The sequence below is a fragment of the Aspergillus nidulans genome, chromosome VI, assembly GCF_000011425.1.
Source record: "Aspergillus nidulans FGSC A4 chromosome VI".
Classification (NCBI taxonomy): domain Eukaryota; kingdom Fungi; phylum Ascomycota; class Eurotiomycetes; order Eurotiales; family Aspergillaceae; genus Aspergillus; species Aspergillus nidulans.
This window is the reverse complement of record NC_066262.1, coordinates 2,779,976-2,799,453: the sequence shown is the minus strand read 5'-3', so window position 1 is coordinate 2,799,453 and position 19,478 is coordinate 2,779,976. Positions and strand designations below refer to the sequence as shown.

At 52.0% G+C, this 19,478-nt stretch overlaps 7 protein-coding genes across 7 annotated transcripts, besides 1 other annotated feature; 2 read left to right on the top strand and 5 right to left on the bottom strand.

The window, feature by feature from the left end:
• Positions 1-19,478: part of a sequence feature (contig 1.49 342..206454(-1)) that runs on past both edges of the window.
• On the bottom strand, positions 135-7,060 carry ANIA_02772 (ANAPC1 domain-containing protein bimE; the record flags this gene model as incomplete). Its single annotated transcript, XM_655284.2, has 2 exons — positions 1,544-7,060; positions 135-1,478 (listed from the first exon to the last, which is right to left on the bottom strand). The coding sequence occupies exons 1-2, from the start codon at positions 6,335-6,337 to the stop codon at positions 135-137; spliced, it is 6,138 nt and encodes a 2,045-aa protein (XP_660376.1). The 5' UTR covers positions 6,338-7,060.
• Positions 6,798-8,797, top strand: ANIA_02773 (protein nup37; the record flags this gene model as incomplete). The annotated part of the gene is made up of 2 exons (XM_655285.1): positions 6,798-6,856; positions 6,916-8,797. 2 exons carry the CDS (start codon positions 6,798-6,800, stop codon positions 8,795-8,797), a joined length of 1,941 nt encoding a protein of 646 aa, XP_660377.1.
• ANIA_02774 (uncharacterized protein) lies at positions 9,301-10,446 on the top strand (the record flags this gene model as incomplete). Its single annotated transcript, XM_050612647.1, has 4 exons — positions 9,301-9,355; positions 9,436-9,801; positions 9,835-9,907; positions 9,966-10,446. The coding sequence occupies exons 1-4, from the start codon at positions 9,316-9,318 to the stop codon at positions 10,444-10,446; spliced, it is 960 nt and encodes a 319-aa protein (XP_050468545.1). The 5' UTR covers positions 9,301-9,315.
• ANIA_02775 (translation initiation factor 2A) lies at positions 10,653-13,151 on the bottom strand (the record flags this gene model as incomplete). Its single annotated transcript, XM_655287.2, has 5 exons — positions 12,884-13,151; positions 12,613-12,811; positions 12,148-12,559; positions 11,871-12,099; positions 10,653-11,821 (listed from the first exon to the last, which is right to left on the bottom strand). The coding sequence occupies exons 1-5, from the start codon at positions 12,906-12,908 to the stop codon at positions 10,653-10,655; spliced, it is 2,034 nt and encodes a 677-aa protein (XP_660379.1). The 5' UTR covers positions 12,909-13,151.
• Positions 13,877-14,874, bottom strand: ANIA_02776 (uncharacterized protein). Its single transcript, XM_655288.2, has 2 exons — positions 14,678-14,874; positions 13,877-14,625 (listed from the first exon to the last, which is right to left on the bottom strand). The coding sequence occupies exons 1-2, from the start codon at positions 14,746-14,748 to the stop codon at positions 13,893-13,895; spliced, it is 804 nt and encodes a 267-aa protein (XP_660380.1). The 5' UTR covers positions 14,749-14,874; the 3' UTR covers positions 13,877-13,892.
• Positions 15,802-17,565, bottom strand: ANIA_02777 (bifunctional fumarylacetoacetate hydrolase/alpha/beta hydrolase family protein; the record flags this gene model as incomplete). The annotated part of the gene is made up of 1 exon (XM_655289.1): positions 15,802-17,565. One exon carries the CDS (start codon positions 17,563-17,565, stop codon positions 15,802-15,804), a length of 1,764 nt encoding a protein of 587 aa, XP_660381.1.
• Positions 18,217-19,039, bottom strand: ANIA_02778 (cytochrome b5-like heme/steroid binding domain-containing protein; the record flags this gene model as incomplete). Its single annotated transcript, XM_655290.1, has 3 exons — positions 18,217-18,259; positions 18,289-18,309; positions 18,495-19,039. 3 exons carry the CDS (start codon positions 19,037-19,039, stop codon positions 18,217-18,219), a joined length of 609 nt encoding a protein of 202 aa, XP_660382.1.

The following is a 19,478-nucleotide window of genomic DNA, read 5'->3' as shown; positions in this document are numbered from 1 at the left end:
CTGACGAAACCAAGCCAGAGAGGGAGAAGCGGTCCTAGTAAGATACCCAGTAAACATATGAGCCTTTTACTCCCGATACCTGTAACGCCTATTGTGGTTGTACAGTTAAAGCATATTACCACTCCCTAAGGACGCTAAGAGCCTTCAGAACCCCTAGCCTGAACGCCCCAAATCTTCCACCTCAAGTCCTCAACATAGTCCCTCCTTAGCCAGTGCCCGCTTGAAGGCATGGATCCAGTTTCCTGTCTGTCCCGCTTCTCCTCGTCGCTCTCAGACGGGAAGGAAGAGCCAGCATCAATCCAAGCGAAAAGCAGCCTCAGCTGCCAAAGCCGGTCTCGTACTTCGTCCGGGTTACCGCCGCGGCCGGTGGCCGATTGTATAACGTTTTGCGCGATGCTTTCGGCAAGAAGCTTGCTATCCACAGCGGATTGACGGAGCCAGGGCGCATCGTGGGGCGTGGAAGACGGACGTGGTCGTGCCGGGAATGAGGATGGGAGGACGAGCTCCTTCTCACGCGCGTCTAGGATGCCATGCAAAGAATCTAACTGGAAGATCCAGTCCCAAATGCTTTGTGCTGCAGGTTTTGGTGTAAATCTGTGGGATTCTTTGGAAAGGAGCGCGGAGACGTTCGGGAGGGCGGATGGCGATAGACCCTTGCCCTGGTTGGAAGCCGAGGTCGAAGCTGATGGGAGGATGTCTTGCGCGCTGCTTAGCCCGGCCAGTGTGGAAGAGAAGAAGGATGAGCCTGTTGGATTGTAGGTTGCTTTGCGTCGTAGGTAAATGGATTGGTCGCCCTGCTGGAATTTCTCGCGCACTCCCGGGTTGGAGTCAAAATCTAGGACCAAGGGCCAGTAATCAGGACTGAGAACTTCAACCTTTGCTATGCGATTAAGGTCAGGAAGTAAGCAGGGGGCAGTCAAAGTGCCGCTGACACCATCGGAGTCTGTTACGGTTATTGGCATTGAAATTGGTCGTCTGGAATCAAGGTCCCGGGGGACAATGCAGCGTGGTTCTGCGGCAAGGACCCATAAGTGACGGAATGCTTGCAAATGGCATTCGTTGTCAAGAACCGTTGTTGGAAAAATGGGATAGAGGGAGCAGATTAGTGAGGCAACTGCAAGGTTGGAAGTGCCTAATGTATAGCTCCCTCCGCCCAAGAATAACATCCCAATAGCCATGTGAGCAGCCATGTGACTTCCGTATGGTGTATCAGGGTCCACACGACCGTGAAGAGAGCGCAGGCGCCGGAACAGAGCCAGGTCACCAGTTCCTGCCATGACGGCGGCTAAGGACAACGCGACGACATCTTGGCAATGACGAACGGAGTTACGCGCCAGCCTTGCATCATAATTGGGTGCCGGCAGCCGAGAAATGCGGATGAACTGGTCAAGGTAAGAAAGGAGGATATCGCGGACTGTTGGGTCCGGTGAGCCAGCGAAGCGAAGCCCAAGGGCGAAACAAAGGCCGGCAATGATGTTCTTAATGGCATATCATTGCTCTTCAGCCGCCGCACCCCAGTCAGCCGGTAACGGCGGCGGTATACCTCCGGGAGACTCCCTATAAACCATTCGTCACAGGCCTGGATACGATCCCACATGATGATGTGCCGCGCGAGAGTGCGGAGGAGGAAAAGATCCGGCCGCACATAGTCAAACCGAACCGTGGTGTCAGGAATGTCTACCTTTTGTGCCAGGGTCTCATCGTTAGTCTTCATGAAGATGATTGCTAGAGCAATTGTCGCTCCAGCCGTTGCCCGGTCAAGGACATGGGCTAGGTCAACGTTTTTAGTACCCACGGCGACGGCGAGCAATCTCTCAACTATATGCATATCCCGCATTCCCTTCAGATCCTTGCCTTTGCCGAGGTTGATGAATCCAAGCGCAAATCCTGCAGCTAGACGATATCCTTCATTACGTAGATAGTCGTTGGTGGCAGAGCCTTCCTCCTGATCCGCGTTCTCAATCTCCGAGAGCATAACTTCACTCATTCGTCGGTGTTGAGAATTGCAATACAAGAGACCAATGCCCATAATTCCCGCGGTCTGCGTCAGCGGAGACAGGTTAAGCTCTGCCGCTCCCATAGGGAGCATCCTGGTTACGTGTACGGACAGCAGTCGGGTGACCAGAGTATCCATTGTACCGAGGTAGGACGCTGATAGACCAAGTAATAGACCGATCGAAGTCATCGTGTGTTTGGGTGTTAGGTATTTGAAAGCGACCCATTTGGCAAGAGATCTCAAGTGCCCGTTAAGACCCAGTGCTAGCAAGAAACCGGCATGCCGGTTTGTCAACTCCTGGGGCTTGTTAAAGAGAATCCAGGAGGTGTCAATCCCCTTGGAATTTTTTGATATAGCTAGACCAGTTGATACGCCGTTATGAAAGAAAGCCCAGCAAATTTTTTCCTCATGGAAAGAAGCTCTGTCTGCGCTTATAGTGACATTGGAAGGTTTCATCACGCACTGCAACGAGAACGAGGGGATGGGGAGCTTCTCGGTCAGGAGAGGAAGACGGCCGCTAAAGGCGAGCATGGCCCGTCCAGTGGGGATGGATAACGTCCGCAATGTAACTAATTGTACCACTTCTTTCTGCGCTTCGAGAAGATCTGAGTCAGTCCACTCAGGTTCTGGGTGGCACTCTGCGGCAGGGGCTTTGGATTGATTCAGCAATCGCGCTGCTTCAATAAAGCGCTTGTCTTCGCGGAAGATCAGTCTTGTTACAGAGAAGCGATCAGCTTCAGCAGAAGCCTCAAAGGAGTTTATTGCATCGATATCCAGGGTAGAATTGCTGATTTGGTGGTAGTCGCGTATAGCATCGTGGGAGACATTCAGGGACAAGGGTGGTGGGGGCCGAGTAGTGCTTGATTGGCTTGAAATATTGAGGTCGTCTCGATCAATCAGTCCCAAGAATGATGAGCTCCATGAAGTCGAAGCATGCGTCTGCGATTCTATAATGGCCTCGTATAATGGCGTGCTAATGCCAGCTGGGAAGGTCTCAATGACACTGCGCGTCAATCCCCAGCGATGAAGAAGTTGTATTCGTTCAAGAACGCTTAATTTGTGGCGCATTTCGCTAACGAAGCCTTCAAGGGCCAAAGTCCGAGGAGTCAGGGTGGAACACCACTGCCACAACCTTCCTCTCCTTGGGTGACCATCGAAGTTGACAAGATTGAGCAAAGTCCAGAATTGACAAGACTCTCCACGCCAGGCCTTTTCCAAGTACGCGAAAATGGAAGGAGGTGGAAGTGGTTCAGCAGGGAGATCTGGACCCGCCATACGAGTATTTTCAAACTGCCATCGGTTTATGCTAGCGATTTCACTGCCATAGTAGGAATCCTCAGCCCAATTCCAGGACGGCCATCCAAGCCATCCGCCCAGTTGTGCTAGAACTGGGGCAAGAAGACCTAAGGTTTTGTGTGACTGTTCTTCGTCGCAAGCTGATAGCTTCTGCTCTTCCCGGAGAAGGTGCAAAGCGACTAGAATGGTACATAGAGGAGTGTGTATTGAATGTTCGCTATTGGAGAGAGCTTTGCGAAGGTGGCCATCACAACCGACAGCCGCAATACCTTGTGGTGTTCGCAAAAATTCCCTGGTCAGCGTAGCGCATCGGAGAAGATAGGTGTTTTTGCGGCAAGTTGACCGACTAGAAGACAACGGTTCTTTGTTAGGCTTTCTCCCGTAGCTTGCCGTGCTTTCGTCTTCGGCATCCTGCTCGACAACCCACCCCCAGGAAGCTGTGTTCATCCAAGAGGCTACTACTCCAGCAGATCCGGATTCTTGTTCCAACATTGATTCCCAACTCTCTGTGTCCACATAGCTACCACTGCTTGACCGTAATAGACCTCTTTTTCTGCGAGTTAGTCTGGTCGTCCCACCGGATTGATCACCCTCAATGAATGGGATAGCCTGCGCAAATAGAGTAACCACTAGAGCAGTCCACTCAAGGTCATTTTCGCATACTTCTCGTTCCTGAAGCCATTTCAAGGTTTTCCACCAGCCCATCAACAGGCCGTCTGCCACTTTATCAGGGAAGTAGCCACATAAAGCGAATCTGCACACACCAAACGCTCTTCGTACGAGGGGATTTGTAGGTTCCATACAAAGCTGAAGTTTATGTCTTCGCTTCGCCGAGTCAACTACGTCGAACTTGCCGTCAACGGCGGGATGGTCCAGGCCGGTCATCGTCATTGAAAAATCAGCCATAACACGGTTCACGCTCCCCTCTCTCGACGTATTGACAGTCATGATTGAGGAAAGCGCATCCATCTCATGTAACATGAATTTAGAAGGTAATTCGATGATTATAGGATCGTTCCATGGCATCTGCAAATGCAGGACCGTGGCCCCGGCGTCGTTGACGCTGAGGGTGATAATCCGCGAAAGGCCTCCATCGACCACCTTGCAAACATCTAATGTCCCGGAAACATGCTGAATGCCGGACGCTTGTACTAGAAGAGCGCGTTCATCGGAGGTTGCCTTATTCTTCGACCGCTTTAAAAATACCACATCTTTGGCCGGCTTTTTGACGCTCTCCACTCGTATATTGACCACGGTCAATGATTTTGCCTCTTGATCTACCAGATAAAGAGCCATTGAGGTTGACTCTCCGACGTGGGAGGAAGCGTAGTCTGTTGGACATAGTGTGACCACTTTCAACCTCTTGGACGATTTTATTTTTGAAGGGGCTAGGAAACTCCCTGAGAACTTTGAAGAAAAGCTTTCGACCTTGGACAAAAAGACCTCTTCTGGAAGACCCGCGGCGGATTCCTTGAGGTCCATGTTTTCGATCCCCTCGAACAAACTTTCGTTGTTCAATTCCTCGAGCAGTTTGTCCACAGGAGGGTCCACAAAACTGCTTGTGGTACTGTAAATGGAACCTGCTCCAGGGGGTAAGGAACTCCTTGGGTTGAAGCCAAAGCTGCCGCGAGTGCTGCCTGCTCCTATTGATTGTCGCAAGCCTCCTGGATGGATTGTGCTCGACTGGCTTCCCGTGACCAGATCAGAGAATGTAATCCTATCTTGACTGGTTGCTAGGTCTGCACGAGCTAGCATTGAGCTAACTCGCCTAGAAGTCTTCGAGGGAACACCAATTTCGCCAAAGTCCTGACCCAACTTAGAAGCGAAATCATCCTCGTCATCATCAGGTCTTCCCTCGGTGGAGTATTGCGAATGAGACATGACAGATGCGTTCCAATTGTCACCTCTCGGACCGAAACTCTCTCTTCCAGCAGAGGGGCGCGCACCGGGCGTAGTTGTTCCTGTGGCCATTCCAAAATGAGAACTTCGTCTTTTAGACCGTGTGCCACCAGTATCACGACGCTTTTTCTTTCTGTGTGATGGGATACTCTCATTGTCTCGGTACCGCGCTGTCCAGAGCGTATATAAGCCCGTAATCGTATTGACGGTCAACACGAGTATAAGAGGACTTTTTGGATCGGCTCGAAATGTTCCCGCTAGTTCATCTCGGGGAGAGACGTAGACTATCTCGTCTGCGGGATCGAGGACATCAAATCCAGAAGGTCTGCCCGACAAGCTTGTGTGTAACCATCGAGAAGCCTGGTTAGTCACCACTAGGCCCATCTCTGAATGGGGATCCATAAGAGAGAATACTCTAGGTAGATCTGCGCGCTTGTTTGGTCGGGATTTCCAGCTAGGACTCTGAGCTGGAATAGTGCTCAGTGATGGTCGTTGCACCTTGCCGGAAGTATAGTCGAGGAACTGAGAAGCGCAGAAGTCCTGGGAGAACGACATGAAAGAATTCGGTGGCACCATTGGATAAGAGCTAGTATTACTTTCGTCCGCGACTTTCCTCTGAAACAGTAAACCGCGAGGTGTCGCAAACACGGAGTCAACCTCGAATGGCAGAGGAACGACATGGCTGTTGCCCTCCAGGAAGAAGATATGAGCTTGTGTTTTGAGAACGACAACTACGGCTCGTGAGGAGTGCTTGCTGGTTGAACTTCTCCTTGACTCTTTCCCGTCTAGTGACTCTGAACCGCTGGGTCGATTTGATTGTTGGCTCGTGGTCTGCGGTATTGCGAGAGACGATAAGTCACTAGTTCGTTTCACATTATTCACGGCGAAATTCGTCAACAAGGCATACTTGATGTCCTCCTTCTCGAAGTCAAGTCGGAAGACCCTTTTGATCACGCCCGCCCGAGTCCAGACCACGCAGCTTTTTGTCCATACCAACTCATCTTCCACCGGGCCGTTCGGGCCATTGTTGATGGACGTCGTCCAGGAGTAGAGTTCCTCTGACGGCTCTGCGGGTAGCAGATCCTCCGCGATAAGGAAAGAAATGGCCGAGGAATCGTGCAGGCCGAGAGACCGCACCGTAGACATTTTAGAGGCGGCGTTCATGTATTGCGGGGAGAAAGCCGTCGGGCAGTAGACGCCATCGTCGGTTCGATCCGAATGATCCGGGAGAAGACGAGACCAGTAGTAAAAGAAAGTACTGGCGGCAAGCTTGAGAGAAGAATTATCAGAGAAATGAAGGAATGGTCGTGCTGGGAAGCTGGAGTTTGAGCTCTGCAACTGACGCGGTGGACGCGGTCACTGAAGTCCGTAGTAAATACAGAAGACGCTCGGCGGCATTTTTCTTTCTCCCCAACAACACTGTGCCAAACACCGTTCTCTCCCCCTTCTCATCTGAACGCGCTCTCTCTTTCTTGCAACATTGAACTTTCCCGTTATTATAATCGAGAATATCCCTCACTCCCGATTATTCTCGTGATACCCGTGTAACCCGACGTTGCCCTTGGTTCATTCAACGAACCGGGTGATTGATTAAGTATTGGGCACAATGCCTTCCTTTCCCTCTCGTCCACTCGTCAGAGCGAGGGATGATGGTTTACAGCTGAGGTCCGTACTAAATATTCGCCTGATGCTCGTAACTCTGGCTAACGTGTCTCTTAATCTAGCTTCCAGCTTCCTCATCGTGTATACACCGCTCAAGGCTACCCGATCCCCGCCCCCAACGGCTCTTCCGTTGTCGTCTATGGCTATGAAGATGGACTGAAGGTTATTTGGCGAGGAGGACGATCATTTTCGAATAAAAAACTGCAGACGAAACAGGAAAAACAGCAAAAGCCAAGCCGAAACAATGACGATGCGGTCATGATTATAGACTCTGATGACGAGAGCATGGCAGATACACAAAAAGCGGAGGAGCCGGTGGCAGATACGTACGAGTTTGAGGATGAGGATCCCGAGGTTGACCCTGCAGAACCTTATGAAGGTGTTTTGCGTCAGATCGATATACCCCTAGGAAGCCGGGTCATCAATATCGCAGTGCCTCGCGTGCTTCCCGAAACTGCGCGCTCGAGTCTCGATCCTTTCCCGGCAATCCTAGACCAGCTCATTATCGTATCCGCAATTTGTGCAGACTATTCTACGCGCGTGGTAACAGTACCTCTGACTCCTCCGCATCCTACACAAACCGACATTGCTGCACTGGGTATTCAAACTTTTGCGATCGGCGGCGGATTCTCGCATCAGGAGCTCCCACAAGGAGTCAGCATCACTTTCACTTACCAGGAAAGCGATCCGCAGCAGGGTGGCGAGGGGCGATGGGACCTTCTCGTGGCAACCCATTCTGCGGAATCGTCTGGCTTACTTGTCATTCATCGGATCCCAATCACAGAAGACAAAAAGACCACTAATAAAGTATATCGTCTGTCGGCAGAAGACGTTGAATCAAAGCGCCGCTATTTGCCTTCCCCCGCACAGAACATAGCCTTCAATCCCTCCAGCTATCCTGCTGCGCGACATTCGACTCTGCTGGTCTCGTTCCATTCAGGCTGTGTCAAGGTGTACTCCTGCTTCTCCACGAGGCCTTCCAAGTCCTCGCGAAGAGCGGTTGCAGCACAGAACGATTACGAAACATTAAAAACAGAGGGAGAATGGCTAATCAGTCTTTACCCCGGATTCGAGCAGCCATTGTCAAACCTTCCACGGCGCAAGTCTATTACGAGTGCCGAGTGGGTTTTGGGAGGACGGGCTATTTTGGTTCTCATGGCGGACGGTGAGTGGGGAGTCTGGGACCTTGAAGGAGCCGGTCCCGGTTCAGCCAAGGGTCCGCTCCAGGGACAGTCCAGCGTGCAAGGTGTAACTGGTGGTTCATTGACTGCATTTTCAGTCAGCGGGCGTATCCTCAGCTTCCCCTCTGGTGGAAAATCAGAAACGGCGGTTGAGCGCCGCCCAAAGTTCGCTCCGATGACGCCTTCGACGAAGCGAATTCGCGAGGACACTCTGTTGAAGGGAAACGTAGCCGGGACCTCTACTTCGTCCCTCCGCGGCGGGATTTCAGTATACCAGATGAATTCGACCCAAGACCCACTGCCTGATGAATCTATTCTCATTCGACATGGTAATCAAAGCGCGGTAATCCCCAGTCTACTGACTCTGTGGCGGAGCGCTGTGCGGTCGACAGGAACCCTGGACGCATCCAACCGTTGCCGAGTGACCCCGCTTCAAGATATCGCGCTCATGGGTGAACCTCTGAAGGGAATCGGCCATGTTCCAGCGCCTTCTCGCCGATCTCACTCGCAGATCCGGGCGTTTGACATTCTCGTTACTGCAGAACATCGTCTTCTCATTCTCGCACCGAAGCTGGCTGAACCGGATGCGGCTTCTACCTCTCGCACATTGGTCACTGAGTCGCCTACTCGCGCGGCAGACCAACTCCGGCTGCGCCAGGGAGAACTTGACGTAGATGGAATGGACCGTGTACTGAGTGGAATGGCGCATAACCGATCCCTTCACATGGGAAGCCCGATCAAGCGGACGCGGATATTTACATGATATACTCGACAGCTAATATAATTAGTCACAGATACCCGGAGAGCTTTCCTTTACTTTGCACGATCTACGCCGTATCTTTCTTCTATTCCACAATTCGCGCTGTAAGGTGGAGCGCAAGGCGAGGATCATGCCTTGAAATGCCTCTTTGAGGTATAAGCTCTGTATCGGCTGCGATATATCGACAGGGGCGCTCCACAGAATACCTATGCGTCCCGGCCATGCCACAGTCTGGTCTCTCTAATGCACTTGAGGGGACGGGCAGCGCTTGCAAGTGGTGTGGACATCAAGCGTTATAAGTAAGCCTGCAGTTTTTCACATAGTTCCTGCTTTGGTCGCACAATGTCATCGTGATTGTCCAACTCTATCGGAAATAGACTCAATCTTAAAATCACTTACATAATCAACCGGCGGCGGGGATCGGAGATGGATATCGCGCAATCGATCGAAATCATTTGGAGTCGCAAACTCCTGCCCAATTCAATCCTTTTACTCTGTCCCCATGTCTTTATAGCACCACTATGGCTCGTTCATCAGAACCAAAGCTGCAACCAAGAAAGGGTATCACTACCACAATGCACCCTCCACCTCCATATCCGCATAAACAAGAACCACTTCCCTAACAACAATCTTATCCAAAGTCTGGGCCTCGCTAATAACAACCCTCTCCTACCTCCCGGGCCTCCTAACGCTGCACCACTCCCTCACCCTCTCCAAGACCGCCTACCCATTCGTCGCTCTCTACACGCCTTCCTTTCCACCATCTGGATTAGAAGCACTCCGCCGCCGCGGGATCACTACCCTAGCTGTTCCGTTTGTGAAGCCGAAGTCGACACCGAAACACGGGTATGCGCATGACCCACGCTTCGAGGATGCGTGGAATAAACTAGTCGTGTTTTCGCTGGAGGGGGTGTTTGAGAGAGTCGTGCTTCTCGATGGGGATATGCTGGTTAGGCGGAATATGGACGAGTTGATGGAGGTGCCGCTCGATGGGGATGACCAAATAGGTAATGAGCGTGATGGTGAGGTGAACGGAGCAGGGGAAAGGATATTTGCAGCTAGCCATGCGTGCGCATGTAATCCCATGAAAAAGGCGCATTACCCTGCTCATTGGTACCTATTTCTTTCATCTTAGTACTTGTCTTACCTCTCGCAAACTAATCTACTCTAGGATCCCAGAAAACTGCGCCTTCACAACTCAACATCAGGCCCCGGATCTCGCGCAAAAAGCCGGCGTCCCCTGCACCTCCGGCGTCGGGATGCTAAACTCAGGCTTACTCGTTGTACGCCCCTCGCACGCACACTTCGCAACAATCCAGCGCTTCCTTGATGACGCGGGAAAAGTTGACAGCTACACATTCCCCGACCAGGAACTCATCTCAGAGGCTTTCAGGGAAAAATGGGTGCCGCTGCCGTACGTGTATAATGCGCTGAAGACGATGAGGCCTAGGGATGTGCATGGCGCAATATGGCGGGATGAGGAGGTTAAGAATGTGCATTATATTTTTGCGGTGAAGCCGTGGCAGGAGGTGCCCCCGGCGGTAGATCAAGAGACGGGAGAGAGTACGGATGTTCTGAATTCGTGGTGGTGGGAGGTTAATATAGATAGGCAGAAGTACGAGAAGGAGCGAGGGATTGAGGATGGCTATTGATGAATTGATTGAGCCGTGGTTATTCTAGATTGCTGCAGGCGCTCGAGGTGAATAGATCGTCTTGTATTTGATACACATACGGTGTAGTTTGATGCTGAAGAAAACCAAGTGCGCGCAGCTGTATGTTAGGGTAGATTTACACATGCATGCATGCAATATGTACAGGCTCAACTCGTGGCCTTTGACTCGGCTCGACTGACTTTCAACTACGCCGCTCCAGTGTAGCCAAGACTCTCCAATTCCTTGCGCACCGAGTCCTCGGTCTGGATTTTCTTCATCTGTGTATCCTCCAACTTTTCACCTCCGGCCAAACGCATCTTCAGGTCCTCGATCGCGCGGATTTTCTTCAAGAGTCCGCGAATTTTCTTATCCTGGACAGTGGGAGCACCCTCCTCGACGGGCTCCGGAGTCGCAGCTGCAGCTGGAGCAGCCTTGGTGCCGTTTGGCTGCTTCTGCTGCTGCTGTCCGTTCTTACGAGCTCCCTCCTTCTTCTTCTCCCCAGGCGGGCTAGGGTTGCTGTTGGCACCCTCCTCAGGCTGGCCCTCCTTGAGCTTGCGGGCTTCACGCTTCTTCTTGTTTCGTGCCGCTGACTTGGATAGCTTCTCCGGCTGGTCGGCACCTGGTGGTAGGGCGACGCCCCCTCCAGGAGCGGCTCCCGGGGGAAGGAACTCCTCCACTGGCTCGGCACCAGGCACGACGCGCCTACGAGGCCGGGCAGGGCCGTTCAATGCGCCACCAGTCGCGGTACCTTCAGGAACGTAGGCAGCTCCACCCTGGTCTTCACGGCGGAAGGCAAGCGGTGTGGACTGGCCACGCGCCCCAGGGGGTCGGTATGCACCGGCGGGCTTGACTGGAGCCTTTCTTGTGCTGAGGTAAGCTATCGCGGAGGCGTGCGGAGCAGGCAATGGGTTGAACGGATCGCCCAGCGGGTGCTGAATCGTCGACTGCGGGCGCCAGAAAACGTCGTAGAGCTCATTAATGTCCTCGTTATACAACAGAGCTCCGCTGACGTGCCAGAGACGGATGCCGTTGTCAACGCGCAGACGAGGGCTGGTGGTCGCAGTCAGAATAGTCTGGCCGTCAGGCGACCATGCGCATACACTCGAGTTAGCTGCCTCCACAGTAGTGATCTTGTTGTAGTTTTTCTCCATGTCGTAAATGTCCATTTGACCAGCTAAGTTCCCAAAGCCAGCGACGAGAACAAAACGACCATGGGGCGAGAACAAAATGGTGTTTCGGGGTGTCAGGGGGAAGCTGTGTTTGGGAACACCGCGAACATTGAAAATGGTCGTCTTGGCCGGAATAGTGCCGTACACGACACCGAATTCCTTAGAAGTAGGAGACCAGCTGACGTCGTGAATCGGGCCTTCTCTGTCTGATGGAGCGTTAGATCGCTGTGTAAGAAGCTGATTGTGAGGACATACCCAGATGAACCCGAGAATCAAACTGGCCGCTAGAGCTCAAGAGATAGAGAGTGGTCTCTCCATAGTAACTCTTGCCAGTCTTATCAACTTCAGTCTGAGCGAGAACAATCAAGCTAGTGCCTGACGCGTTCCACTTCAATTGAACCTTATCACCCTTGAAAAACGTCTTTTGCGAGACCGGCGCTCCAAACTGGGGCACCAGAAACACCTTGACGGCGGCAGGTTGTCCCTACTACGATTAGACCAGTCAAGCCAAGAGATTGGTAAGTTAACAAACCTTTCGCTCAGGAATGAAGACGGCAACCGACAGATTCTGGCCGGGCGAAAGCGCAAAGTCTGCCACCCCCTCCACACGCAGCTTATTCCAGACCTTAGACAGATCATCGCTCTGGTAAAACTGGACCTCGTTTGTTACGACGCGGGCACACAATTTCTCGTCGGCGCTGTACTGGATGTTCCAACCGGTCTGCGATTTCTGGACATATTGTCCCACAATCCGGTTCTCACCCGACTCCAGCTCCGCCACCTGCCAGACTTTAAGATTCTTGACAGCGTCCCCATTGGGGTCCTTGGTAGGGCGCTGCCACGTAATCAAATAAGTTCCAAGCGGCGAGAAACCTAGCTCGAAAACATTCTCGGCGGGAATGGTAGAAACGACATGACCGACGGACGGATCAATGATGGTAACCCTGTGATATGTTAACCACGTTTGCTATGGTTCGCGTGCGACGAAAATACGTACTTCTCGGGAGATGCCCAGGCGAAGTATCGGCCGTCGGGAGAATAAGCGCTGCATCGGAGGTTCCCCTCAGGTCTGTCGGGATTCGCGTTAGTGACGTGCTCACCTTGTAGCAGTGACGCAAAACTATACCTCTCAAATCCCGCCAAGGGCTCGTACACAGGAGAAGCATCCAAGATGCCAACCCCCTTGACCGTGCGGTCTACAACAAGTCAGCAATTGTTCGATCTCCAGAATGAGCTCCAGGCAGCAAGCGAACAATGGGAGAACATACAAGCAAGTTGTGTAGGAGCAGCCATTTCAAGTCCTCAAATATCTCAATCGTAAACCCAGATGTCTAACGGTAGCCAAATGCGCGTGTGGCTCCGAATCCAGAAGTCGAGCTCTGCTGAGCTAAAGCTGAAGTCAGGCTCCCCGCCAATGATAAACAGAAGCGAAAACGCGATCGATCCGATACCAGGTACCGGGAACGGAACGGAATGGGTAGACGAGACGACGTGAACTCTTATCGAAGAGATAGAGGGCCGACTCGAAGGCTGTAGCTATGCGTGGCGAGCAGTTGTTTCTCTGTCTCGCGGCGACACGACTCGCACAAAGAACCTTGGAACGAGGTCAAAGACGGCGGCACTTGAACTTGGCAGGTTGAAACTCTTGTCGAGTCTCCAGTCCGGATTGTTTCAGATAGATCAATGCTAGACAAGTCAATGCCAGCAGGAACAGAACAGGACAGGACGACTGTAGGAGGGGGTGGTGGTGAATGGGAGGGGAAGAGTGAGGAGGAAGAGAGAATGACAGTGAGCGGCGAAAGAAAAAGGCGGCAAATGTTCCCAACTCGGCAATTCTGCGATAAGCCAGGAGCCCAACCTACGTGAAACTTCATTCTGCAGCAGTAGTAAGAAGTACGCCACTTGTTTTTCTTCATTATTCAAATGTCTTTCCTGTAATTTGCACGAAGCGAAAATTTCATCTACTATCTACTCGTATCGGATTGAGTTCGTCCTCGATGCTGGCCAATCTAGCTGGAAGGCGTGATCTCTGACGATCAATATGGAAAAATTTTGTATATCCTTGCAAAATTGCGACAAAAATAGACATCAGCGACTATCCTACAAAGCAAAGACACCGCTAGCTATTGTTACTTGTTACCTTGTTCGAAAGAAGACTTGCCTCCCATCAATATCGAGTATTGGCCTCGGAGTCAGTGTTCTCCAGATGCGAAAGGCACTAACAATCACGAACGCCTGCGTTACGAAAATGTAGTAGTGTTGCTACCAGTGACAACTTTAATGATGCTCGCTGGAAGCGCTCTCGAAGCCCGGAGTAGCGAGCCTCGGAGTCCGCGCGGTGGTGTCGACCACATCAGCATCGTAGGTCATTCCGTCAACCATACGGGCATCCTGAGCAGGCTCTGGAGTAGCAGATCCCAGGTGTGGTGAATAAGAAGCCGGGGGATTCGCACGGCTCTGCCTGGGACTCCCAACGGAGCTCGTCGGCCGCCCACTTGGCGACGCCCGATTGACGCCGGAATGTGAAATCGGTCCGCTCATGGTACTCGCGCCTTCACCAAAGCCGACAAGACTAGCATCGCCTTCATCGCTAAGGTTACCAACGCTGGAGACACCATCATCCGCCTCACTCATTTTGTCCGCGTCAAAGGCATCACTCCCGCTGGCCCATGTAGTCCGGGCGCCCACGCTACCCGTCGCGCTGGCGCTTCCGACAGTGCTTCTCTCCTTTAAGCCGGCGCCCGTATCAAAGTACCCTGGGGTGTATGGGAACGAGGTAGCAGTGGCCGGATGTGTGCCACCAGCCCGTGCAGTAGCCACCCGCTCTAGGCCGGCTAGGCGGGAGATGCGATCAGCACGCTCGGCTTCCAATGTGTTAGTTGAGCTCATGGAGGCGTTAGAGGAGTGGTGCGCATGACGGCCGTGGGAGAGGGGCTGGCCTTGGTGGCCATCTTTGATGGCGGTGGTGGAGAGGGCGGAGAGGGATGTGGTAGTGGAATTGGGCGTTCCGCTGATAGATGTCAGTTTCCGTCTCCAAAATAATCATAAATCTGTAGACTCACGGTCCCATTTCAGATGGGGTCACCGGGTCGGAGGGAGGAGGGGGGAGGTTGATCAACGTTGGCGTGGTCATGGTTACATGCACAATGTGCGTCTGAACTCTGCTTCTTGGCTAGAACTGCTAAGCAGATTAGATTGAGATGTGCGGGGATGTGATAGTCGATTATCGAGGTTGAACTACAGTTGGGTAGTAAATTAGGAGAAAGTAGGGTGGTGCAGTGAGATAGATGAAAGTTTCAGGGTCGAGGAAAGGAGCTCAGAACCTTTTTGTGAAGAGACAAAAAGATAAAAGGAGGCAGAGCAAGCGATATGCGCAAAGGAGCTGCTCTAGCTGCACTTACAGTTTCAGTTCCAAAGGCGAAGTGGTAGAGGTTTTCCAGGCACGCGAGTTGATCTCGAAAATTCTTGACTGGCAATGGCTGACACTTCCTGACCAAACTGCTGCATAAAGCTTGAAAAGATATTTTTTTTCTGTCCTTTTTTTAGATGGTCTTGAAACGACTGAGGCCGCTAGAATGTAGAAGTGAGGCGGCAGAAGTTCGCTCAGTAGGTGATGACGTCATCACGCTAGTCTCAACGCTTCACTTCCCCTGAGAAGGAAATGGAGACATAGTTAGCAGTCTGTAAAACTGGAGAGCCTCAGTCTGTGAAGCCACGAGACCGGGTCCCAGCAGCGCGACCACTGTCTGTTGGAAATCGTGGTGCTTAGGGGTCTCAGATCTATCTATATGCACCCCACCCTTTACCCCCCTAACCAAAGCGAAACATTAGAAGATTATTGATATTGAGCTGGCACAGGTGACAGAGCAATATCACTAACCTCAGACGTCTGAAGTAATGCAATGCTAGAGCTAGATATAGACACCGCTGCAGGACATGAGCAAGTGGTAGTATAGTGTTCATCTCTAATACATGTTCTCTACTCCAACTCTTCCCATATCCCCTACCACCGCGCCCTAAAACCTGCGCAATTGAAGATTTGTGACTGATTCTATACCTCCCAACCCTGACTCATAATGTCTGAGCACGCAATTTCTGAAGCGTCTCTATTCTATAATCTAATAGTATTACTGCCCGTCCGTCTAAAAAAAACCAGCGGTATAGAAGAAAGTCACTTCAGGACTTCTCAAACGCCCAAAAATTGGTATATGGCGCCTCGAACACCCTCAACATGTTCGAAAAGGTGCCAATGTGCGACATCCTCCAAGACCACCACTGTTGAGTCCTTGATCCGCTGCCCATACTTCTCACACAGCGCCGGCGGACTAACAGCATCGGCCGTCCCTGTCAGGATCAGTGTCTTAGCGGCAACCTCCTCAACATCCAGCGTCTCCTCGGCCGACCGGGCAAGCGCCATACACGCCTTGGCATAACCCTCTGGGTCTTGGCCCAACAAAGAAAGCTTTGTGGCTGTGACAGCGAGCGGGTTGGAAGATTTTGTTTTTGAGGAGAGACCTGCATTTACGACTGCATCCGCAACGGCGGCCATGCCTTGGGCTCGGACTGTTTCAGCGCGAGCGAAGCTTCCGTTGCTTCCGGCTTCAGGGAGAGGAGAGGGAGGCGGGCCGAGGAGAACGAGGTTGCTGACGAGGTTGAGGTTTTCGAGAGCAAGTTTGAGCGCGATGAGGCAGCCCATTGAATGAGCGATCACGGTTGCTGGTTTTGGGTTTGATCCTGCGGCAAGAATGTATACATCGCGGATGTCGCCGGCAAACGATGAGATTGTAAGACTGCTGAGTGCGGACGTAGGCGAGAGGCCGTGACCTTCGAGGTCTGTAAGGTGGAGGGCGTGCGTAGCTGAGAGTTTATCAAGCAGCGGCGTAAAGTAGGAGGATGAGCCGCCGAGGCCGTGGATGAAAATAACAGGAGTGCCGTCCTTCTGACCCTGAAATTGGTAGAAGAGCTGTTTTGAGCCTACTTTCACCAGGCCGTTGTTTCCTCTTGCTTTCTGGTTGGCCGTATGAATGGACGTGGACGCTTGCACACGCTCAATGGTCGGATTGGGCGCGTCAAGCGCTGCCATTCTGTTGACCAACGATCCAAGGCCAGTGACGGAGACCTTGACCTCGTCACCAGCCTTGAGGAATTTCATGGGCCGGAAGCCAAAACCCACACCGTAAGGTGTGCCCGTGGCAATGGTGTCTCCAGGCTGAATCGTCTGACCCTGCGACAGGGTCGAGACGAGATTCGGGATGGAGAAAATCAACTGGTCCAGCGTGGCATCTTGCCTCTTCTCGCCATTTACAAATGTCTGCAGACGAATATTCTCCTTTTCAGGGAGCTGTTCCTTCGGCACGGCAACGGGCCCGATCGGGCAGTACGTATCAGGGGACTTGCCGATGTAGAACTGCTTATGATCGCGCTGTCTCTCGCGTGCTGTGAAATCGTTGATGATTGTGTATCCCCAGACATAATCCATCGCCTGGTCTTCTGGGATCTTGTGCCCTGCCTTGCCGATGATAACCCCTATTTCGCCCTCATAGTCAGGGGTTTCAGTGAAGCCGGGGTGGAGGAGAACATCTTCGCCATGCGCAATGATCGAAGTCGCCCGCTTCGTGAAGATAACTGGTGCAGTAGGCTGGTCGACTTTGTCTGAAGAATCAAAGCCAGAGGAGTTGAATTCTTTTGCGTGTTCGACGTAGTTCTTGCCGACAGCAAGGATATCGCGGCCGGAAATGGTGGGGAGGAGTTTAACGCTGGACAAGGGGAGGGGCTCAGCGCGGGCACTGACGATACTGGCCTGGCCGGCTTCAATGACTTGGTAGAGGTTGGTGATCCTTGTTCCTGATGTGAAGGATAAAGGCTGGATTTGGAGGGATTGGTGATCAAGGTGGCCGATGCGGTCCTCCCCGGTTGCGGGATCAGCGTAGGCGCAGTAATTGAACACCATTTTCAATAGCGGAAGAATTAAATGATAAATCTGCGTAAACAATTCCCTTCAGCGCCGCCTGCCATAATAAATAGGAGGGGAATTAGAACCACAAGTAGGCAATACCCCGCATGTCTCCAAATTCCAGCAGCGGATACTCCGTTCTTCGCCGCTCTGCGTCTGCGCGGAGCGCTCCGTGAATCTCCGCCTCTGCCTGTTGAACTGCCTAGGGCCAGGTTCTGTTACTGGGCAGTGGCTTCGATACCACTCATATTTGGAAAGCACTTTGTGAATCCGGGGATGACCTGCGTGTTTGACCAGGGACGACATGGTGAGCCGAGTCTAGCATTTCTAGCCCTAATGTAGCTATACCTCCCGCTTATATATCAAGTCTATCATAGGTATAAAGTAACTTAGGCCAGAATTTCGGCCCCCCAAATGCAGTCTGCGGCTTCTGGCTTGTCATTTATGGCCACCGGTGCGCAGGTGTGAACTACGCACTAAAGGCCGAGTACGCTTATTGCTTGTGGTTGCTTTAAAGTGCCCGGTTTGGCAATTCTTTGATAGAACACTATAGTCGTATTTTCTTGCCTTGTATGTCGACAATGGAAGGGAGAAGGGACAGATGGGCCTCTAATTAGCTTAAATTAGACCAATAGCATTCATGGACGATTAAGTACTTCGAGGCATAGTTCTAACATTGACTATCGTATTACTATACATGATTGCCAGAGGCCAACTTACCTACCTCTCCACCTGCAGTATCTGGTGGTCCACAGAGAGAAATATCTGTATTGGGCTCCAAGATAACACATACCAGGCCACGATCCAGGTCAATCTAGTGATAGACTATTTCGTACCGATGCCCAAGAACATCTACTTATCTAACTCCAAACGAACGAAGGAATCACCACTCATCATCACCCAACTCACTGCTTAGCCCAACATACCTCGGCGGCTCAGCGAACCGATTTCTTATCCCACTCGTCTTGCCAATCCTCAACGACTTCCCAAACTTCATCATATGTTCCCTGCCGTGAAACCGCCAGAACTGCCACGAGCAGTCTTGCCCCACGAACGAGCGGATCACGACGGGTCCGCCTGGATGCGAGTGCTGGAAAGCCGTGCAGTCGTAGACGATGTTATCGATTACAATCCAGGCTGGCAGCTGTTCTCTTGCTCGAGCTGAATCTGTGGTTGTGGCTTTGTTCCAATGTTGCTCAACGAGAGAAATGATCGAGGAGTCGATGTAGGGGAGCTCGGAGTCGGGAGTGGTGGAGTGGAACGGATAGGTTTGGCCAAGGAATGAGGATGAGGGGGTTACTTTCAACTGAGGTTGTAATTGCGTGTTTATTGAATTCTCGATGGCGATGTTCTCGGTATGCTCGCTGTAGGCGCCGGTCTTCTCTGATGCTGACACAGACGCCGATACTGGGTTCGTTTTCAAGTCGCGATATTGATTGTTGGTGCGGCTGCGGAGAGTTAACCAGCCCATTGTACGGTATTTGGAACTCAGTTGATAGATGCTTAGAGCAATGTAATGAATAGAAAGATGCTTCCACTTTAGGGAAGGGAGCACATGAAGTCCGGGATTTGGAGTGGAGTTGCTGAGTTGGGGTACCTACGTACAAGAAAGCACTAGTATTGACATTTGAGCTTATCACGCTGGAGGAGCGGCGAAGAGCGGCGTTGTACGGAATGATCAATGGACAGAAAGCACTGATTGGTGCCCGCTTGGCTCGCCAGGATGATCTTGCATTACCAACTCAGGGAACCAAAGGGATCGACGAGTACGCCTTCAGCAGGACACCTAGCCGGGGAGATCAGCGGCTGTTTCGCAGGCGATGGCATATATATACTCCTACTTTTGCCCTATATCGACCGCAGTGCGCCATCTTTAGCTCTGTAATCACGGTAGTCTTCCGTGGAATTCT

Coding starts and splice junctions, on each gene's coding strand:
- ANIA_02776 (XM_655288.2), bottom strand. CDS start 14,748: ATGACCACGCCAACGTTGATCAACCTCCCCCCTCCTCCCTCCGACCCG. Junction 14,626..14,677: donor ACCCCATCTGAAATGGGACC/GTGAGTCTACAG, acceptor GACATCTATCAG/CGGAACGCCCAATTCCACTA.